The 17,283-nt window shown below is 36.2% G+C and overlaps 1 protein-coding gene across 7 annotated transcripts in view; it reads left to right on the top strand.

The window, feature by feature from the left end:
* Positions 1-17,283, top strand: part of htt (huntingtin) — a 62,103-nt gene that overhangs the window by 21,945 nt on the left and 22,875 nt on the right. For 5 of the 7 annotated variants that reach the window (XM_067402689.1, XM_067402690.1, XM_067402687.1 and 2 more), the window contains 13 exons: positions 12-138; positions 2,896-3,020; positions 7,690-7,800; positions 7,904-7,981; positions 8,067-8,290; positions 8,405-8,483; positions 9,826-9,987; positions 10,146-10,201; positions 12,737-12,885; positions 13,717-13,853; positions 13,946-14,062; positions 14,196-14,318; positions 14,735-14,985. In XM_067402689.1, the coding sequence (XP_067258790.1) occupies positions 12-138; positions 2,896-3,020; positions 7,690-7,800; positions 7,904-7,981; positions 8,067-8,290; positions 8,405-8,483; positions 9,826-9,987; positions 10,146-10,201; positions 12,737-12,885; positions 13,717-13,853; positions 13,946-14,062; positions 14,196-14,318; positions 14,735-14,985 (1,739 nt within the window). Of the gene's footprint in view, positions 1-11; positions 139-2,895; positions 3,021-7,689; positions 7,801-7,903; positions 7,982-8,066; positions 8,291-8,404; positions 8,484-9,147; positions 9,178-9,825; positions 9,988-10,145; positions 10,202-12,736; positions 12,886-13,716; positions 13,854-13,945; positions 14,063-14,195; positions 14,319-14,734; positions 14,986-17,283 lie in introns of all 7 variants that reach the window. The other 2 variants (XM_067402688.1, XM_067402686.1) reach the window with 1 other exon arrangement.

The raw sequence follows: 17,283 nt of genomic DNA, 5'->3' as shown, positions 1-17,283 counted from the left end.
CTTTCTGCCAGGCTACTTTACCCTCATTGGCCAACACTCCCTCTCTCAGTCCAATCAGACGGAAGGGTAAAGAGAAGGAGATGACGGAGCCAAGCAACACCCCCATGAGCCCAAAGAAAGGAGGAGAGACCAACACAGGTACAGTCACACCTACAGAGACACCTGTTGACCATACAGATGAGTAATATTGCTTTGAGTAAACGAGGAAAATAGGTCTCGTTGTGTTGTTTGTTATTTATTAGTTGAATATTTATGGGTGTCTTTCACTGTTTCAGTCACGACAGAATTTTAATCTTGGGAGATTTTAATATCCATGTATGCTGTGACTCTAAGCCACTCTCTAAAGAGTTTCGAAGTCTCATTGACTCATTTGATTTTGATCAGTGGGTGTCTGGCCCCACTCATATTCAGGGTCATACTTTGGACTTAATTTTATCACGGGGTTTACCTGTACTGGACATTAACATCTTAGACTCTGGCATGTCGGATCATTTGCCAATCCTGTTCTCTTTACCCTTTAACGGAACTATACATAAGCAACAACCCCCTTCACGGCTGACTCGTGTTTTTTCAGATTGTTCTAGTGATGATTTTACAGTTTTATATTCTGAACTACGTGCCAATCAGGACATGGACTCATGTTTAAGTTATCTAGATGCTGACGAACACTTAAACTTCTTTAATTCCATCTGTTTTAATATTTTAGATGTTGTTGCTCCTCTTAAGTTGAAAAAACATAAACACAATTCTAAGCCTTGGTTAAATGACACTACTCGTTCGCTCAGACAGACCTGTAGAAGGGCTGAACGTAAGTGGAATAAGGATAGATTACAAGTTTCTTATGAAATCCTAAAGGACTCTCTCTCTGCATTTCAGCGAGCTGCTAATGCTGCAAAACGTAAATATTTCTCTGAGGTAATTTTAAGTAACACTACTAGGCCTAAAGCCTTATTCACAATAATTGATTCTGCTCTCAATCCCACTATTAATCACTTTGCTGTGACATCTGTTTCTCTTTGTGAGGATTTTGCCAGTTATTTTAATGATAAAATCTCACAGATTAAATCTCTATTGCCTTTGTCAGCCTATACACCAATTGATGTTCCTCTCTGCTCTTCTACATGGTCTGTCTTTGAGTCTATCACCTTGGACTCTCTTAAAGTGATTATTGCTGGTTTAAAATCTACTAGCTGCCCTCAGGATGTGATTCCCACACATTTTCTTAAGCAAGTTTTTCAAGCTATTGGCCCTGATTTGTTGTTTGTCATCAACAAATGTCTTTCCACTGGGACTGTACCTGAATGCCTTAAACATGCCTCTGTTCTGCCTCATCTTAAAAAAACAAATTTGAATCCTACTCTTTTGAGTAATTTTCGACCAATTTCAAATTTACCTTTTCTATCAAAAATTTTAGAAAAAGTGGTCTTGAGCCAACTTTTGCCTTTTTTGAATGATAACAATATTCATGAGAAATTTCAATCTGGTTTTAAAGCTCGTCACAGCACTGAATCGGCCCTTTTAAGAGTTATGAATGATGTAATGCTTACCACCGATACTGGGCAGTCTGTGGCTTTGGTCTTGCTAGACCTTAGCTCTGCTTTTGACCTGGTTGACCACAACATTCTCTTATTACGTTTAGAAAAATGTGTGGGCCTTGGGGGTACGGTGCTCCAATGGTTTCGCTCATATTTAACAAATAGGAGTTACTCTGTCAGCCTTGGGCACCATTCTTCCTCTAGTAAACAGTTAAGTTCTGGTGTCCCTCAGGGCTCTATTCTTGGCCCGGTACTGTTTAATCTTTATATGTTACCTTTGGGTTCTATTTTATCTAAATATGGTGTATCTTTTCATCTGTACGCTGACGACACACAAATTTATCTGCCTATAAAGCGTGATGATAAGCTTGCCTTTAAGCCAATATTTGACTGCTTAGATGAATTGAAACTCTGGCTTGCTAGTAATTTCTTATGTCTTAACGAGAGCAAGACTGAAATTATCTTGTTTGGTTCAAATGATCGCAGCATTTATGATGTTGATCTCGATACTTTGTTACCATACAGTACGACCTGTGTTCGGAATCTGGGGGTTTTGCTTGATAACAGTTTTAAATTTGATAAGCAGATAGGTTCTGTGGTTAGGTCTTGTTTCTATCATCTTCGTCTTTTAGCAAAGGTTAAGCCCTTTTTGTCTGGTAAGAATCTTGAAACTGTCATGCATGCATTTGTGACGTCTCGCCTAGACTATTGTAATTCCTTGTATATTGGTGCCTCTCAGTCTTGTCTTACACGCTTACAGTTAGTCCAAAATGCTGCAGCCCGGCTCCTTAAAGGGAAGCGTAAAAATGATCACATTACACCAGTTCTGATTTCGCTTCACTGGTTACCGGTCAAATACAGAATTGACTTCAAAGTCTTGTTATTTGTTTTTAAGTCTTTGCGGAACCAAGCGCCACAGTACATATCTGAATTACTGCTTCCATCCTCTCAGTCCAGATCACTTAGATCTAGGAACTCTGAATTACTTCATGTTCCTAGAACCAGACTTAAAAACAGGGGTGATCGCGCATTTGCGGCCATCGGCCCCAAGTTATGGAATAGTCTTCCAGCCTACATCAGATCTGCCCAAACCTTGTCAACTTTTAAATCTGCCCTGAAAACCTACTATTTTTCCATGGCTTTCAATATCCCGTGACTCATATTGCCCTAAATTGTTTTTGTAAATAGCTGTTCTCTTTTATTTTTATTCTTTTCTCTTTTATTGTTTCTCTGGTGCTTAATTTTGTCGTTATTGTCGACTTTTTTGCCTTGTAAAGCACTTTGGTCAACACCAGTTGTTTTTAAATGTGCTATATAAATAAACTTGTATTGTATTGTATATTGTACTGTTTTCTTACAGGCAGAGCAGCAGACAGCACAGCAACGGCAGCGGTTAACAAGTCCACCACTATGGGCAGCTTTTATCACCTCCCTCCTTATTTGAAGCTTTATGATGCACTGAGAGCTACGCACGCTAACTACAAAGTAAGTCTGCAGTTATTAGCATTTTGATTTTTGGGGTCAGTAAGATTTTTTTTTTTCTTTTTATAAGAATTTAAGACTTTTATTTAGCAAGGATGCATTAATTGATCAAAAGTGACAGTGAAGACATTTTATAATGTTACAAAAGATTTCTAAACTCGGTAAAAAAAGAAATTTTTTTCAGGGTACTGTATTTTAAATATAATTTTAAGTACAAATAAGCTTTACAGATCTATATTTGAAAGTATTTAAACAGTGTTTTTCATGCTTGAACCATAAACAATGATTGGACATGCATCTGTGGAACAGTCCTTAACCCTCTGGAGTCTGAGGCTGATTTGGGGCCTGGAGAAGTTTTGACATGCCCTGACATTTGTGCTTTTTTCATTTGTTCATAAACACATTACTGACACAAGTGTCATTACACTGTATTCAGCACAAGCTAGGCTACCATAATATGTGAGGAACATGTATGTACATGTTTGTGTTTTTGAAGGAATAACGTTTATGCGTGGTTATTGAAAAAACAAAAAACTTAAGTCACTGAAATAAAGCCAAAAAAAGTATATTAAATCCGTGTTCATAAGACTTCTGTTTATTTGGGGTTGTAGACTAGAGTTTTTGCTTCAGAATTATGTAAAAATTATGCTGCCTACTCCTTCATATAAAACAATATATTGATTTAGTTTTTGTAAGTCACTTTTTGTCAAGGAACACAGTATGCGTGGGGGCGTGAATCTGCATGAATAATGGGTCATTTACACCTGAGAAGACAAAAGAATCAAATAATAATGACCTGAAATGAATTGCATAGTAATGAGGCCTTTCAGTCAGGTAGGGTGTGAAAAAAACCTCTGTAATCATGTCTTAGCTCAATTTAAAATAATGGTATTCTTTTATATTCTTTAAAATATAATGTATTTCTGTGATGCAAAGTGTCTGAACAATTATGTTACCTCTGTGGCATTTCATATAGGCTTTTAGCTTAAAGCATACACATTTGGAGAAATATTGATGAATTCTTATGTTTGTCAAATTTCTATACAGAGGAGTAATATTTATTCTATATTTATTCTATATATCATCACTATGAGTGCTGGATACAATTCATACTTGCAGCCGGAGGGCGCTCTGTACACCTTTAGGCCACAAATCCATATAAAGAAGAAGAACCAGGAACTAACTGCCTGTCTTCTAGAGTTCGCTAACCATGGCTTTACCATCCAAATAAACACTTTTCAAGACAATAAATACACGATTGAGACGATGTATGCATGTATTGCTTCTGAATTTGCGTCTGCATAGCGCTGGCTCCGTGGGCGTGGCCGCATTAGCGGGTAATGAGCTGAATCATGGACTTCTGACATGGCTCTCTTTTCATACAGATTACATAAACACAAACTGTTTGTTTTCGATTTGACTTGCACGATTTAAAACCTGACATTTCAACGTTTCTTTAGACATAAGTTTGTTTTTTTTGTCATTAGTGTTCACTAAGTTACAGTTCATTTTCTGAGAACTATCAGATTGGACTTCGTTCAGAGGGAGACGAGAGATCACGCATCATGTTAGTTTTCTTTATTTTACAAAAAGCACAACATTTTGCTTTTACTCTGAGTGTACACAAATGAAAGAAGATATTCAACAGATTAAAATGGTGTATAACATGTATGTGCAACATTGACGGAGTATTTTGAGTCTCTTTCACACTGGTAAGAAAAAAACGCGGTGGTATCGCCGGCGATACCCTCAGACCTCAGAGTGTTAAGACACTAACAGTTTACAGGTGGTAGATAATTAAGGCCACAGTTCCACTAACTCAGGACATTAAAAGAGACTTTTCTACTGACTCCAAAAAACGCAAGGAGAAAGATGCCCAGGGTCCTTGGTCACCTTTGTGAACATGCCATAGTCCTGCTGCAGGTTGCACGAGGACTACAGATGTGACCAGAGCAATAAACTGCAATGTCTATAATGTAAGATGCCTAAGACAGTCCTACCAGGTGACTGGAAGGACGGCTGATCATCCTTGCTGTGCCAAACGTGTAACCATGTGACCCCCCCCCCCTTTGTTCAGGCACTCATTATTCCATTTCTGTTCATAAAGAGTCTGTAAAATTTCTTCAGTTTATGTCTCAGTTGTTGAATCTTTTTCTGTTCATACAAATATTTACACATAATAAGAAATTTGCTGGAAAAAAAGCAGTTGAACGTGGAAGAATGTTTCTTTTTTTTTGCTGAGTATATTTAAAGGTGCCCAAGAATGCTTTTTAACAAGATGTAATATAAATCTAAGGTGTCTCCCGAATGTGTCTGTGAAGTTTCAGCTCAAAAATACCCCATAGATTTTTTTAAATTATTTTTTTTAACTGCCTATTTTGGGGCATCATTAACTATACACTGATTTTGGCAGCGCGCCGCCCCTTTAATTCGCCTGCTCCCTACCACACGAGCTCTCGACTATATTACAGTGCATTTACAAAGTCCACACAGCTAATATAACCCTCAAATGGATCTTTACAAGATGTTCGTCATGCCTGCTGTATGCATGCTTCGAATTATATGAGTAAAGTATTTATTTTGATGTTTACGTTTGATTCTGTATGAGTTTGAGGCTGTGCTCCGTGGCTAATGGCTAATGCTACACTGTTGGAGAGATTTATAAAGAATGAAGTTGTGTTTATGAATTATACAGACTGCACATGTTTAAAAATGAAAATAGCGACAGCTCTTGTCTCCGTGAATACAGTAAGAAACGATGGTAACTTTAACCACATTTAACAGTACATTAGCAACATGCTAATGAAACATTTAGAAAGACAATTTACAAATATCACTAAAAATATCATGTTATCATGGATCATGTCAGTTATTATTGCTCCATCTGCCATTTTTCACTGTTGTTCTTGCTGGCTTACCTTGTCTGTGCACAGATCCAGACGTTAATACTGCCTTTCCTTGTCTAATGCCTTGAACATGGGCTGGCATATATGCAAATATTGGGTTCATACATATTAATGATCCCGACTGTTACGTAACAGTCGGTGTTATGTTGAGAGCCGCGTGTTTTCCGGAAGTCTTTTAAACAAATGAGATTTAAATAAGGAGGAGGAAGCAATGGGGTTTGAAACTCAATGTATGTCTTTTCCATGTGCTGAACTCTTGTTTTTTAACTATGCCGAGGTAAATTTTAAATTTTGATTCTAGATTATTTTGATCTTTCTATTTATCTTGGAAAAAAGTGTATCATGGTTTCCACATAAATATTATGAAGCACAACTGTTTTCAACATTGATAATAATGAAAAAGGTTTCTTGAGCAGCAAATCAGCATATTAGACTGATTTCTGAAGGATCATGTGACACAAGACTGGAGTAATGATGCTAAAATTTAGCTTTGCATCACATTACATTTTAAAATATATTAAAATGAAAAAACATTATTTTGAATTATAATAAATTGTTTTTTTTATTGCATTTTTGATCAAATAAAGCTTGGTGAGCATATGAGACTTTTGACCGACCCCAAACTTTTGAACGGTAGTATGTTTTTAGTTGGCACTAACTGGGGCCTGTACCATGAAGCCAGATTAGCTGGCTAGCCAGGTAAGTTTCAGATTAGTTTGCGCCAATCCTGGGTTTTAGGTATCATGAATGTGACTTGGCTTTTAGCTGTGTTCATCACAATAGTAACTTGTGCTCCACGGCTTAATTGCTCCAAGGCAGGTTTTGTTAAGAGATCTCAAACCGAAATTGGACCAATCAGATATGAGCAAAGTGACACTGACACATCCAACGCAATAGTCAATCCCCCAGTTTCTCTTCATCCAAATTAAAGGTCACTATATTGTAAAAACAAATATTTAACAATGAAATTGTCTGGCTTTAATGATAATTACAATTATTTTATGATTTATGTATGATTCTTATAATTATTATATGATCCATATTATTATTCATACATTACACACAAGCAGTTTTAGTTTAACAGTCATTACTAAACCTTTATTTTAATTTAGTAATAATATATACAGACCATAATATAAATGAGCTGTAGAATCAAAAGATAACTCTTTAAAAATGACTACATGTAACTTTACATGTTTGAGTCTCTATCGCTAAATATTATCAGCTATATGAACTAACTTCACAAGTTTCACTTGCATTGATAAAGCAAGATAATTTATTTCATGGACAATTATTTTCTTCAGTGAAAAGGCATTTAAATTCTTTATTTTCTTCAAACTCTTAACCTTCAGCAAAAGAGTTTTGAATTGCACTGGCTCTCTCGCGATAAGTGAATCACAGTTTCTCTGTTGCAAGGCATGTGATTGGCTGATTGCCACTGATGTCACGCATTCATGTGCACGTACTTCACAAACTCCGGTTCAAAACCTGAGTTGACAGAGAAATCTGATGATCAGCATCATGGTACCAACAAAGCCGGATTGGAGAGGTTTGGTTTTGTCAACTTGAAACTAATCCTATAACCTTGAGTTTGTTCAACTACCATCATGGTACAGGCCCCTGGTTAAGAGAAGCTCTTTTGACTGTCTTAGAATGAGATATCACAATAACATGCTTTGCTTTTTATCCCATTCCGAGTACTTAATTCAAAATGTCCATCCCTACTGTATTCATCTGGCTTATAATTTTTGTTTTCTTTTTCCAAGGTCACATTAGACCTTCACAACACCAATGAGAAGTTTGGGGGTTTCCTGAGGTCAGCGCTTGATGTCCTTTCACAGCTGCTTGAGTTGGCCACCCTGCATGATATTGGCAAAGTATGACGTCAAAGCCTAATTCCATCTTGCCGATAAACAAATTACGATATCTGAGCAAAATCCATATTAAGAACAAACTTTCCCCCTGTATTTATCTGTCTAGTGTGTTGAAGAGATCCTGGGCTACCTTAAGTCCTGTTTCTCACGGGAACCTACTATGGCCACCGTGTGTGTTCAGCAGGTTAGACGTGCACATTTCTAACTCCTGTGTTTTAAACCATGACATTACAAACTCCTGGGCTTCACCGTTTGCTCTGTGCTTACAGCTTTTGAAGGCGTTGTTTGGGACCAATCTTGCCTCTCAGTATGAGGGGGCTTCATCCCACCCGTGTCGGTCCCAGGGCAAGGCCCTCCGGCTCGGCTCGACCAGCGTTAGACCTGGGCTCTACCATTACTGCTTCATGGCCCCTTACACTCACTTTACCCAGGCACTCGCAGACGCCAGCCTCAGAAACATGGTGCAAGCTGAACAAGAACAGGACGCCTCTGGGTGAGTGATAGTGTTTTGTGTATAACATTTCCTCATAGAGATCTATCTATTAAAATAATAAACAAAATCAAGAGACCCAGTATGACTACACATGTCATCTCTGTGATCCTATAGGTGGTTTGATGTCATGCAAAAAGTCTCCAATCAACTTAGGTCAAACATCACAAATGTCACTCGCCATCGAGGAGACAAGGTAAATTGCACCATGATATGTGACTATAATTAAATAAAATGAAAAACATATCCCAAAATTGTAAAGTTGTTCACTGAAATAATGATATGTTTATTCTGGTAGATGAGGAGAATATTAAAATGGATAGATTTTGGGAGATGTGTATTTGTTCAAAGGTTTTTATTTAGTTATTTGATGGGTCTGTTTGGTTTATAAGGTTTAGTTTATATACAGTAGTTACATATTATTATTATTATTATTATTATTATTATTATTATTATTATTATTATTGTTAGTTGTTGTGTATGGTATTATTGGTAACACTTTACAATAAGGTTCATTAGTTAACATTAGTTAACTACTTTAGATAACGAGCTAAGAATGAACAATACGTCTACAGCATTTATTAATCTAAATTTATGTTAATTTCAACATTTTATAATACATTATTAAAATCAAAAGTTGTATTTGTAAGTTCACAGTGCATTAACTCATGCTAACACGAACAAACAATGCATGACTGTATTTTTAACGATCATTAAAGATGAATAAATACTGTAACAAATGTTTTGTGCATTATTAGTTCATATTAGTTAATACATTGATGAAACCTTATTGTAAAGTGTTAATGTATTATTATTTGATGCTGTTATGTATTTCATGATTTTGACAATGTTTTGTGTAGGTGTATACCACCAGTCTAATGTCTCATCTGGTACAGTAAAATATATTTAAATCAATACCTTGCAGTGTTATTTTATTATGACTTGTGTACTATTATAGTAATTATTCATATTTTAAATAGTTTTTTATTTGAATATTTTCATTTTTAATTTTAGTAATTTTATGTACTTTTGTCATTTTTATTAGTTTTTGTATATTATGTATATGTAAAACTTAATCGTAAACTTGTTTACTTCAGTTAGTTGCCAATGTGTCATTTCTAATTTCTCATTTTCATAACTTTTCCAAATTTTCAAGTTGAAGTTTTTCACCTAATTTTTGTTTTATTTAATTTCAACTTTATTTTGATTACCAAAATTATTTGGTGTAAAACCATTATCACTGAAGCAAATTTTGATGGACTGTGATAGATTGAACTCTTGAATTCTTTATTTTTCATTTGACTCTTATAAAAAAAAATTATGAAGTAAGACCAGATCTAGTGTTTTGTAGAATTTTTATCCAAGATAAAATTTAAAAATATATTTGAATCATTCCTTTTAAATCTCTTTCTTGCCATGAATATATAGCCGCTGTAGCTGGCTGGCAAAATCATTTTAATTTTAGTTAACAATAACAACACTGATACCACTTCCTACAGTAAAAGTGGCTAATAGTTGACTCCTTGTGTGTGTTTCAGAATGCCATTCATAATCACATCCGTTTGTTTGAGCCGCTGGTGATTAAAGCTCTGAAGCAGTACACCACCAGCACCTCAGTGGCCCTGCAAAGACAGGTGCTGGACCTACTCGCCCAACTTGTGCAGCTCCGGGTCAACTACTGTTTGCTTGATTCAGACCAGGTGAGTCATTTTGACTTGTGGATCAAACTCATACTGAGTCCACATGCAGTGCACCATTTTGTGCCAATAATTGAGAATCAAAACCCATCTAGGTATTGTTTTATTTTTATATTAGACTTACACAATGATAATATTTTACTACTATGTGTTTGTTTCAGGTATTCATTGGTTTTGTGCTGAAGCAGTTTGAGTATATTGAAGTGGGGCAGTTCAGGTAAGACCTTGTGACATTCACATCACCATACATTACCATTCAAAAGTTTGGAGTCGATAAGATTTATACTCCCGGTTTCACAATCAAGGCTTAAGCTAGTCCTGGACTAAAATGCATGTTTGAGCTGTTTCAACTGAAAGCTACTTGTACTGACGCATCCGCACACGTCTCTCACAAGGAACGTCACGGCAGTTATTGACAAGCCAGAGGGCCAATTGTTTACACGATGATCGCGTAAACGATTGGCTGATGTTTTTAAGGCCCTACCTCGTGCACAGATGATGTATATTAATATTATTACTTTCAGTGCACCTAATAAATAGTCTTTTATCAGTTAGTAAAGACAGTTTCAAGTAATATTGCAAAAATGTACAAAACAAAACATCCTTTTTAGCACCTTTAACCCTCTGGAGTCTGAGGCTGATTTGGGGCCTGGAGAACTTTTGACATGCCCTGACATTTGTGCTTTTTTCAGTTGTTTATAAACATATTAATGGAAAAAGTTTCATTACACTGTATTCAGCACAAACTAGGCTACAATAATATGTGAGGAACATGTATGTACATGTTTGTGTTTTTGAAGGAATAACATTTATGCGTGGTTGTTGAAAAAACAAAAAACTTAAGTCACTGAAATAAGGCCAAAAAAAGTATAATAAATCTGTGTTCATAAGACTTCTGGGTATTGGAGGTTGTAGACTAGAGTTTTTGCTTCAAAATTATGTAAAAATTATGCTGCCTACTCCTTCATATAAAACAATATATTGATTTAGTTTTTGTAAGACACTTTTTGCCAAGAAACACAGTATGCGAGGAGGCGTGAATCACCACTGAAAATGGGCCATTCTCACCTGAGAAGACAAAAGAATTGGATAGTAATGAGCTGAAATGACTTGCATATTAATGAGGCATTTCAGTCAGGTAGGCTGTGAAAAAAAACCTTCTGTGATGTCTCAAGCTCATTATGATATATGAAACATACAGAAAAATATTATTACAATATAAAGTAATGGTTTTATATTATACTTTAAAATATAATGTATTTCTGTGATGCAAAGAGTCTGAATATAGGCTTTTAGTTTAAAAGCATGCACATTTGGAGAAATATTGGATTCTCATATGCTTATGTCAATTTTCTATACAGAGGAGTTATATTAACTTAATATTCATTGTCATTACTATGAGCGCTGGTGTTTTCAATTCATCCTTGAAGTCGGAGGGCGCTCTGTGCATTTTAGTCCACAAATTCATCTAAAAGAAGAAGAGGCTATTCCATGAATGGAGTTTCCAATACATACAGCAGCCGGAGGGCGCTAAAGAAACAAAAACTCATCTAAACTTCATCTGTAGAAGACAAGTAAACAGGAAGTAACTGCATGTCTTCTAGAGATCGCTAACCATGACTTTTACATCCAGATAAACACTTTTCAAGACAATAAATACACGATTGAGATAATGAATGCATGTATTGACTGAATTAGCGTCTGAATAGCGCTGGCTCCGTGGGCGTGGCCGCATTAGCAGATAATGAGCTGAATCACGGATTTCTGACATGGCTCTCTTTTCATACAGATTACATAAACAAATAAGGTTTGTTTTCGATTTGATTTACATGATTTAAAACCTGACATCTTAACGTTTTTTTAGACATAAGTGTAATTTTTTTGTCATTAGTATTCACTAAGTTACAGTTCATTTTCTGAGAACTATCAGATTGGAGTTCGTTCAGAGGGAGAGGAGAAATCACGCATCATGTTAGTTTTCTTTATTTTACAAAAAGCACAACATTCAGTTTTTACTCTGAGTGTACACAAATGAAAGAAGATATTCCACAGATTAAAATGGTGTATAACTCTTAATTGTATGTGCAACATTGACGGAGTATTTTGAGTCTCTTTCATACTGATAAGAAAAAAACCACGGTGGTATCGCCGGCGATACCGTCAGACCTCAGAGTGCCCTAATTGAACTAAGGCCTAATCCTGGCTGTTTGTGAAACCGGGCCTTAATGTTTTTGAAAGAAATCTGTTATGCGCACAAAGGTTGCATTTATTTGATTGATACAGTAAAAACATTAATATAGTGAAATATTATTACAATTTAAAATAACTGTTTTCTGTTTAATGTAATTTATTCCTGTGATGGTGAATTCTCAGCGTCATTACTCCAGTCTTCAGTGTCACATGACGTGACCCTTCAAAAATTATTCTAATATGCTGATTTGCTAAAGTAACAATTATTATTATTATCAATGATGAAAATGCATGTGCTGCTTAATGTATTTATGGAAACGTTATACATATTTTCAGGACTCTTTGATGACAATTTTTGTAACATTATAAATGTCTTTTACTGTATTTTATGATCAAATTACTGTGTTGTTGCACAATAAAAGTATTCATTTCTTTAAAAAAAAATAAAATAAAAATCGTACTGACCCCAAACGTGTGAATGATAGTGTACATTCAATTGCACATGCTCAGATTTACTAATATTTATTAGTTTGCACTAAATTGATTTATTTTTTCTGTGTAGGGACTCTGAAGAGATTGTTCCCAACATTTTCTTCTTCCTGGTTCTGCTGTCCTATGAGCGCTACCACTCCAAACAGATCATCAGCATCCCAAAGATCATTCAGCTGTGTGACGGCATCATGGCCAGTGGCAGGAAGGCAGTAACGCATGGTGTGTAGATTCACAACACACATATATATTCACATTCTCAAGCAGAAAATGTAACAACTGTAAACCACCCATTTTAGACTAAAAATAAATGTTTCCATATTTCCTTATTTACTAATAATGAACAGACAGTCCTATTATGCTTTTTTACATTTTCAACTTTCTTAAGTGTGTAATGTTGCTGTTTGAACATGAAAGAGGTCTGCAAAGTTGCAAAGTTACAAAGCACAATGTCACTCCAAAGGCAGTTATTCTCTATATCAGTAAGCACTGTTTCTGAACTTCCTGAAATGCCTCAGTTGTAGTCTTGAGTTTTATTCCAGGAATGTGCAATATTCCTCATTTAAATTATTCTCATCCCAAAACATATGCAAAATAAAGGGAGGCCTGGTTGAGTTGCATTAGTAGCATGTCTAGAGACGCTGTTGTTTCCACCCCGTATCTAACTCGATTATGGTAAGGAAAATGACATTTCTGAAACATGCCTAAAGAGGTTGACCAACCACAACTCACTTATCCAGTCAACCAATCAGAGTACATTACGCTTTTCAGAAGGAGGGGCTTTATAGTTAAAGAAACTAAAAAGAGCATTACTGACAGACTAGGAATAGAGGTGCTGCAACTATGTAAAATATGTGTAAAATGTGTTTATTGAACATTCAAGCACGAATACCTATTCTAGTAGACCCCAAAAACAAAGATTTTGTAAATGGGCATAATAGGTCGTCTTTAAACAAACTACATATTTTAATTCAGAAATTGTTGAATATTGTGTAGAATAAGCATTAATCTGGTCAATTGAAAATATTTTTTATCCTCCTCTTCATTTCTCAGCAATCCCTGCACTGCAGCCCATAGTGCATGACCTCTTTGTGCTGAGAGGCTCCAATAAAGCAGATGCAGGAAAAGAGCTGGAAACTCAAAAGGAAGTGGTGGTGTCCATGCTTCTACGCCTCGTTCAGCACCATCAGGTAACATTCCATTCTGGTGTGTGTTTATTTTGGAAAAACGTACTTTGCATTCATGGATTTATGTGTGAAATCATGCATGTTTGTGTCTGCAGGTGCTGGAGATGTTTATTCTGATCCTACAGCAGTGCCATAAAGAGAATGAAGATAAGTGGAAGAGGCTTTCACGACAGATTGCTGACATCATCCTGCCAATGATCGGCAAACAGCAAGTGCGGCTCTGTTTCGACTTTGCGTCTTGATATCATTGCGTTTTCAACCACCAGATTCATCTAAGATTCTGAATTCAAGCTAACAGTTTTTAAGTAAATGCACTTTACATATTTGCTTCTGTGTGCTTGGCAGATGCACCTGGACTCCCATGAGGCATTGGGTGTGTTAAACACACTGTTTGAGACTGTGGCTCCCTCCTCTCTGCGACCTGTAGACATGCTACTGAAGAGCATGTTCATCACACCATCTACCCTTGTGAGAATCAGTCACATGTTGCTTAAATTTCGTTCCTGATGCATTAGATGATATTATCAGTTTAAATAGGATGAACAGTGGCTGTCAAAAAGCAGTCAAATTAGTTATATTTTGTGGGAAAAAGGGTCCATTGTCTTTTGTCAATAGTGTAGTGATGCATGAAGTACATCTCACACAAAAGCCACTTTCAAACAAAGCAGCTTTCTATCGGTAAACCCAGTGAATTCTTGTGACAAACTTGAACCTGTTGCGAAATTTGCGTGAGGAAATCTTTCACCCTTGTGCAAAATTCTCAATTGTGCAGATTCTTATTGAAATGACTGGATTTTGCCCACAAAAATGAGCTGAAGAGTGGTAATTCTGACTGCATCTTAACGCTATAAAGTGGCTCACTGTGTCCCTGTTCTTTTCTGTAGGCATCAGTGGGTACGGGGCAGTTGTGGGTGTCTGGGATTCTCGCCATCCTGCGTGTCCTAATCTCGCAGTCCACAGAGGACATCATTCTGTCTCGTATTCAGGAACTTTCACTGTCACCATACCTCCTCTCCTGTCCCACTATCCGTCGATTGTGTGACGATGACTCCTCCCCTCCTGAAGCTCCGCCTGCTACCATGGAAGATGCCAATGGGGAGCCGCAGCGTTTTCCTCCTGAGGAAACATTTGCTAGGTAATTGCTGGTCGCTGTCCATTAAAATCAGTCTATGATTGTGGCAAAACAAATTTTACTATGGCACAACTAAATATGAAATACTTATTTATTTAGTTAGTTAGTTAGGTACTTTGTTAATCCGAGAAAAAATTGCAAGGCTTTTGAATAATTTTTTTTTGTTTTCTTGCCTGGTTGTTGGTGTTTTAAAGTGTCACAAGACATAAAAATACAGAAAGCTAATGTTCACGGCATTTACCTGTCACATTTGTCTGTGGCATTGTGTTCACCACAAGTTGTTGTCGGAGATTTCTTCTCTTATCCCTCTTTTTTGCTCTTTCCATCGCATAACTTACACGTCTACATTCCATCTCCGTTATCACAAATCCCACGACACATAACAAAAACACAGATCTGATCACGGCATCCTCCATTCTTCAGTTGTTGACGTTGTTGAATACCACCTTTAAATAACGTTGCTGTTGTCGTGGCAGATTTGATGTTTCTTTGTCCCTTCAGATCTGGTCTCGAAGAAAAACTCACAGAGTCGAAGTTTCAGGTCTCAGAAGTATTTAACTTTATTGTCAGGCAACAAAGTGAGATGCCAGCTCTGCATCTCAGGCTCCCTTAGCCAGGGCACAGCTTTATACATTTTTCTTATCTCTTAAAAACACAACAAATTAATATCATTGGCTTTTTCTTATCTCCTAAAATACACCAAAGTAATATCATTGGCTGGTAATATTTACCGTTGCCAACAGTTATTTTCCATGATATCATCTATGTGGGCTCTTCTCCCACACCTCCTTCCCATGTACTCCCCGAACTTTCTGTCATAGTCATTGCAGGTGTTTCTTATGTAAGAGAATTTAGTAAGGGTGACCAGCTTCCAGCTACTGTACATCTTTTGACTTCACTTCTCATGGCCTTCTGCCAATTTGATGGTCAACCCTTTTCCCATTGGCCAAATGAAACATTGTATCAAAACAGTCAACACTCCCCAGAGGCAAGAAGCCTTCATGTGACACCCTTAATAATAGTCTTGTTCATTTCACAGCCACCTGTTGTTTGGTGGAAAATTACCAACAAAATATGCTCAAGTAAACTTGTTTGACCCTTACAGTTACAAAGGCAAAGAGGGCCTCACAACACTTCTAGCTTTTATAGTAAGCAAACAAATTCTACAATTGTTTTCTATTGGATGGATAAAATACTCCATCACTGTCGGCCGGCTTACGTCACTTCAGAGTTCCTACTTGCAGTGCGAATGCAACCAGGAAAATGGCCCTAGGGGAACGTTTACTTCTTGGGGAACCACACTGGTGACTAGATCCTGTAACTAAGTTCCTTATAGCTACCCGGTGCTAAAGCCTCTAGTGTTATTGGTCAGTAACGTTTTTATGAATTTGAACAGTGCGTGTTTGTGAAAATGTTACATGACTTATTGCATTTATCTAATCGCAAAATCTGCAGTTTCAAAATATAAAGTCCTGCGTTTTGAAAAAGAATTCTGCTGATTTGCAAAAAGGCCTAATTATTAGTTCAAAAGTATCAATATCAGTATTAAAAATGTATAATTAATCTTCCAATCTGCAAATGAGTGGAAAAATATTTTCCATTTAATGTCAAAGAACTTTAAATATATAAACCTTATTCACAAAATTTTCTGATGCTGTTTGGAATGGATGTAGTAAAAACACCCACAATTGTATCAGAAATGATATAGGTCATATTTGAATTTTCTTCTGTCACTGGCCATAATTTTGAAATCAGGATTTGGCATAAAATAATTTTGTACAAATGAAAATTGCCTTGGCTCAGAGGATGATAGGTATCATGTCTTTACTGTTGATTAAGGTTTAATACAAGATTTCAAATGGTTGTCGAAAGCAAAACTTCTATGAAATGCACATCATATTTTGTGAGAAAGTATGACATGCTTGAGCAAAACAGGCTCTAATTTTGGAATCACCACCCAAAATTCGTAAGAAGCAAGTATTGGACTTAATACTCTTTTTTTATTTTACAGTACAATAGTAATATATTTCTTCATTAATTTCTATTTTTTATAATCTAAATGATGATAAAATAATACAGTATATTGAATAATAGTAATAATAATAATAATAATTGTTGTTGTATAGTCATATCCTCCGTTTTTGTATTTAGTTGATCACATTCCTGTTAAAGATTAACTGAATGCTGCTAGAACATTTTTTATGTATTACAATATTACACAGAAAACAATCAGCATAAAAAGACAAACACGGCAGCATTAATTATTACAGTTATGAATCTCTTTTTCTTCACAGCATTAAT

The sequence above is a fragment of the Chanodichthys erythropterus genome, chromosome 12 (assembly GCF_024489055.1).
Source record: "Chanodichthys erythropterus isolate Z2021 chromosome 12, ASM2448905v1, whole genome shotgun sequence".
Lineage (NCBI taxonomy): Eukaryota > Metazoa > Chordata > Actinopteri > Cypriniformes > Xenocyprididae > Chanodichthys > Chanodichthys erythropterus.
The sequence above is the reverse complement of the archived record's forward strand: the minus strand, read 5'-3'. Positions and strand labels throughout refer to the sequence as shown.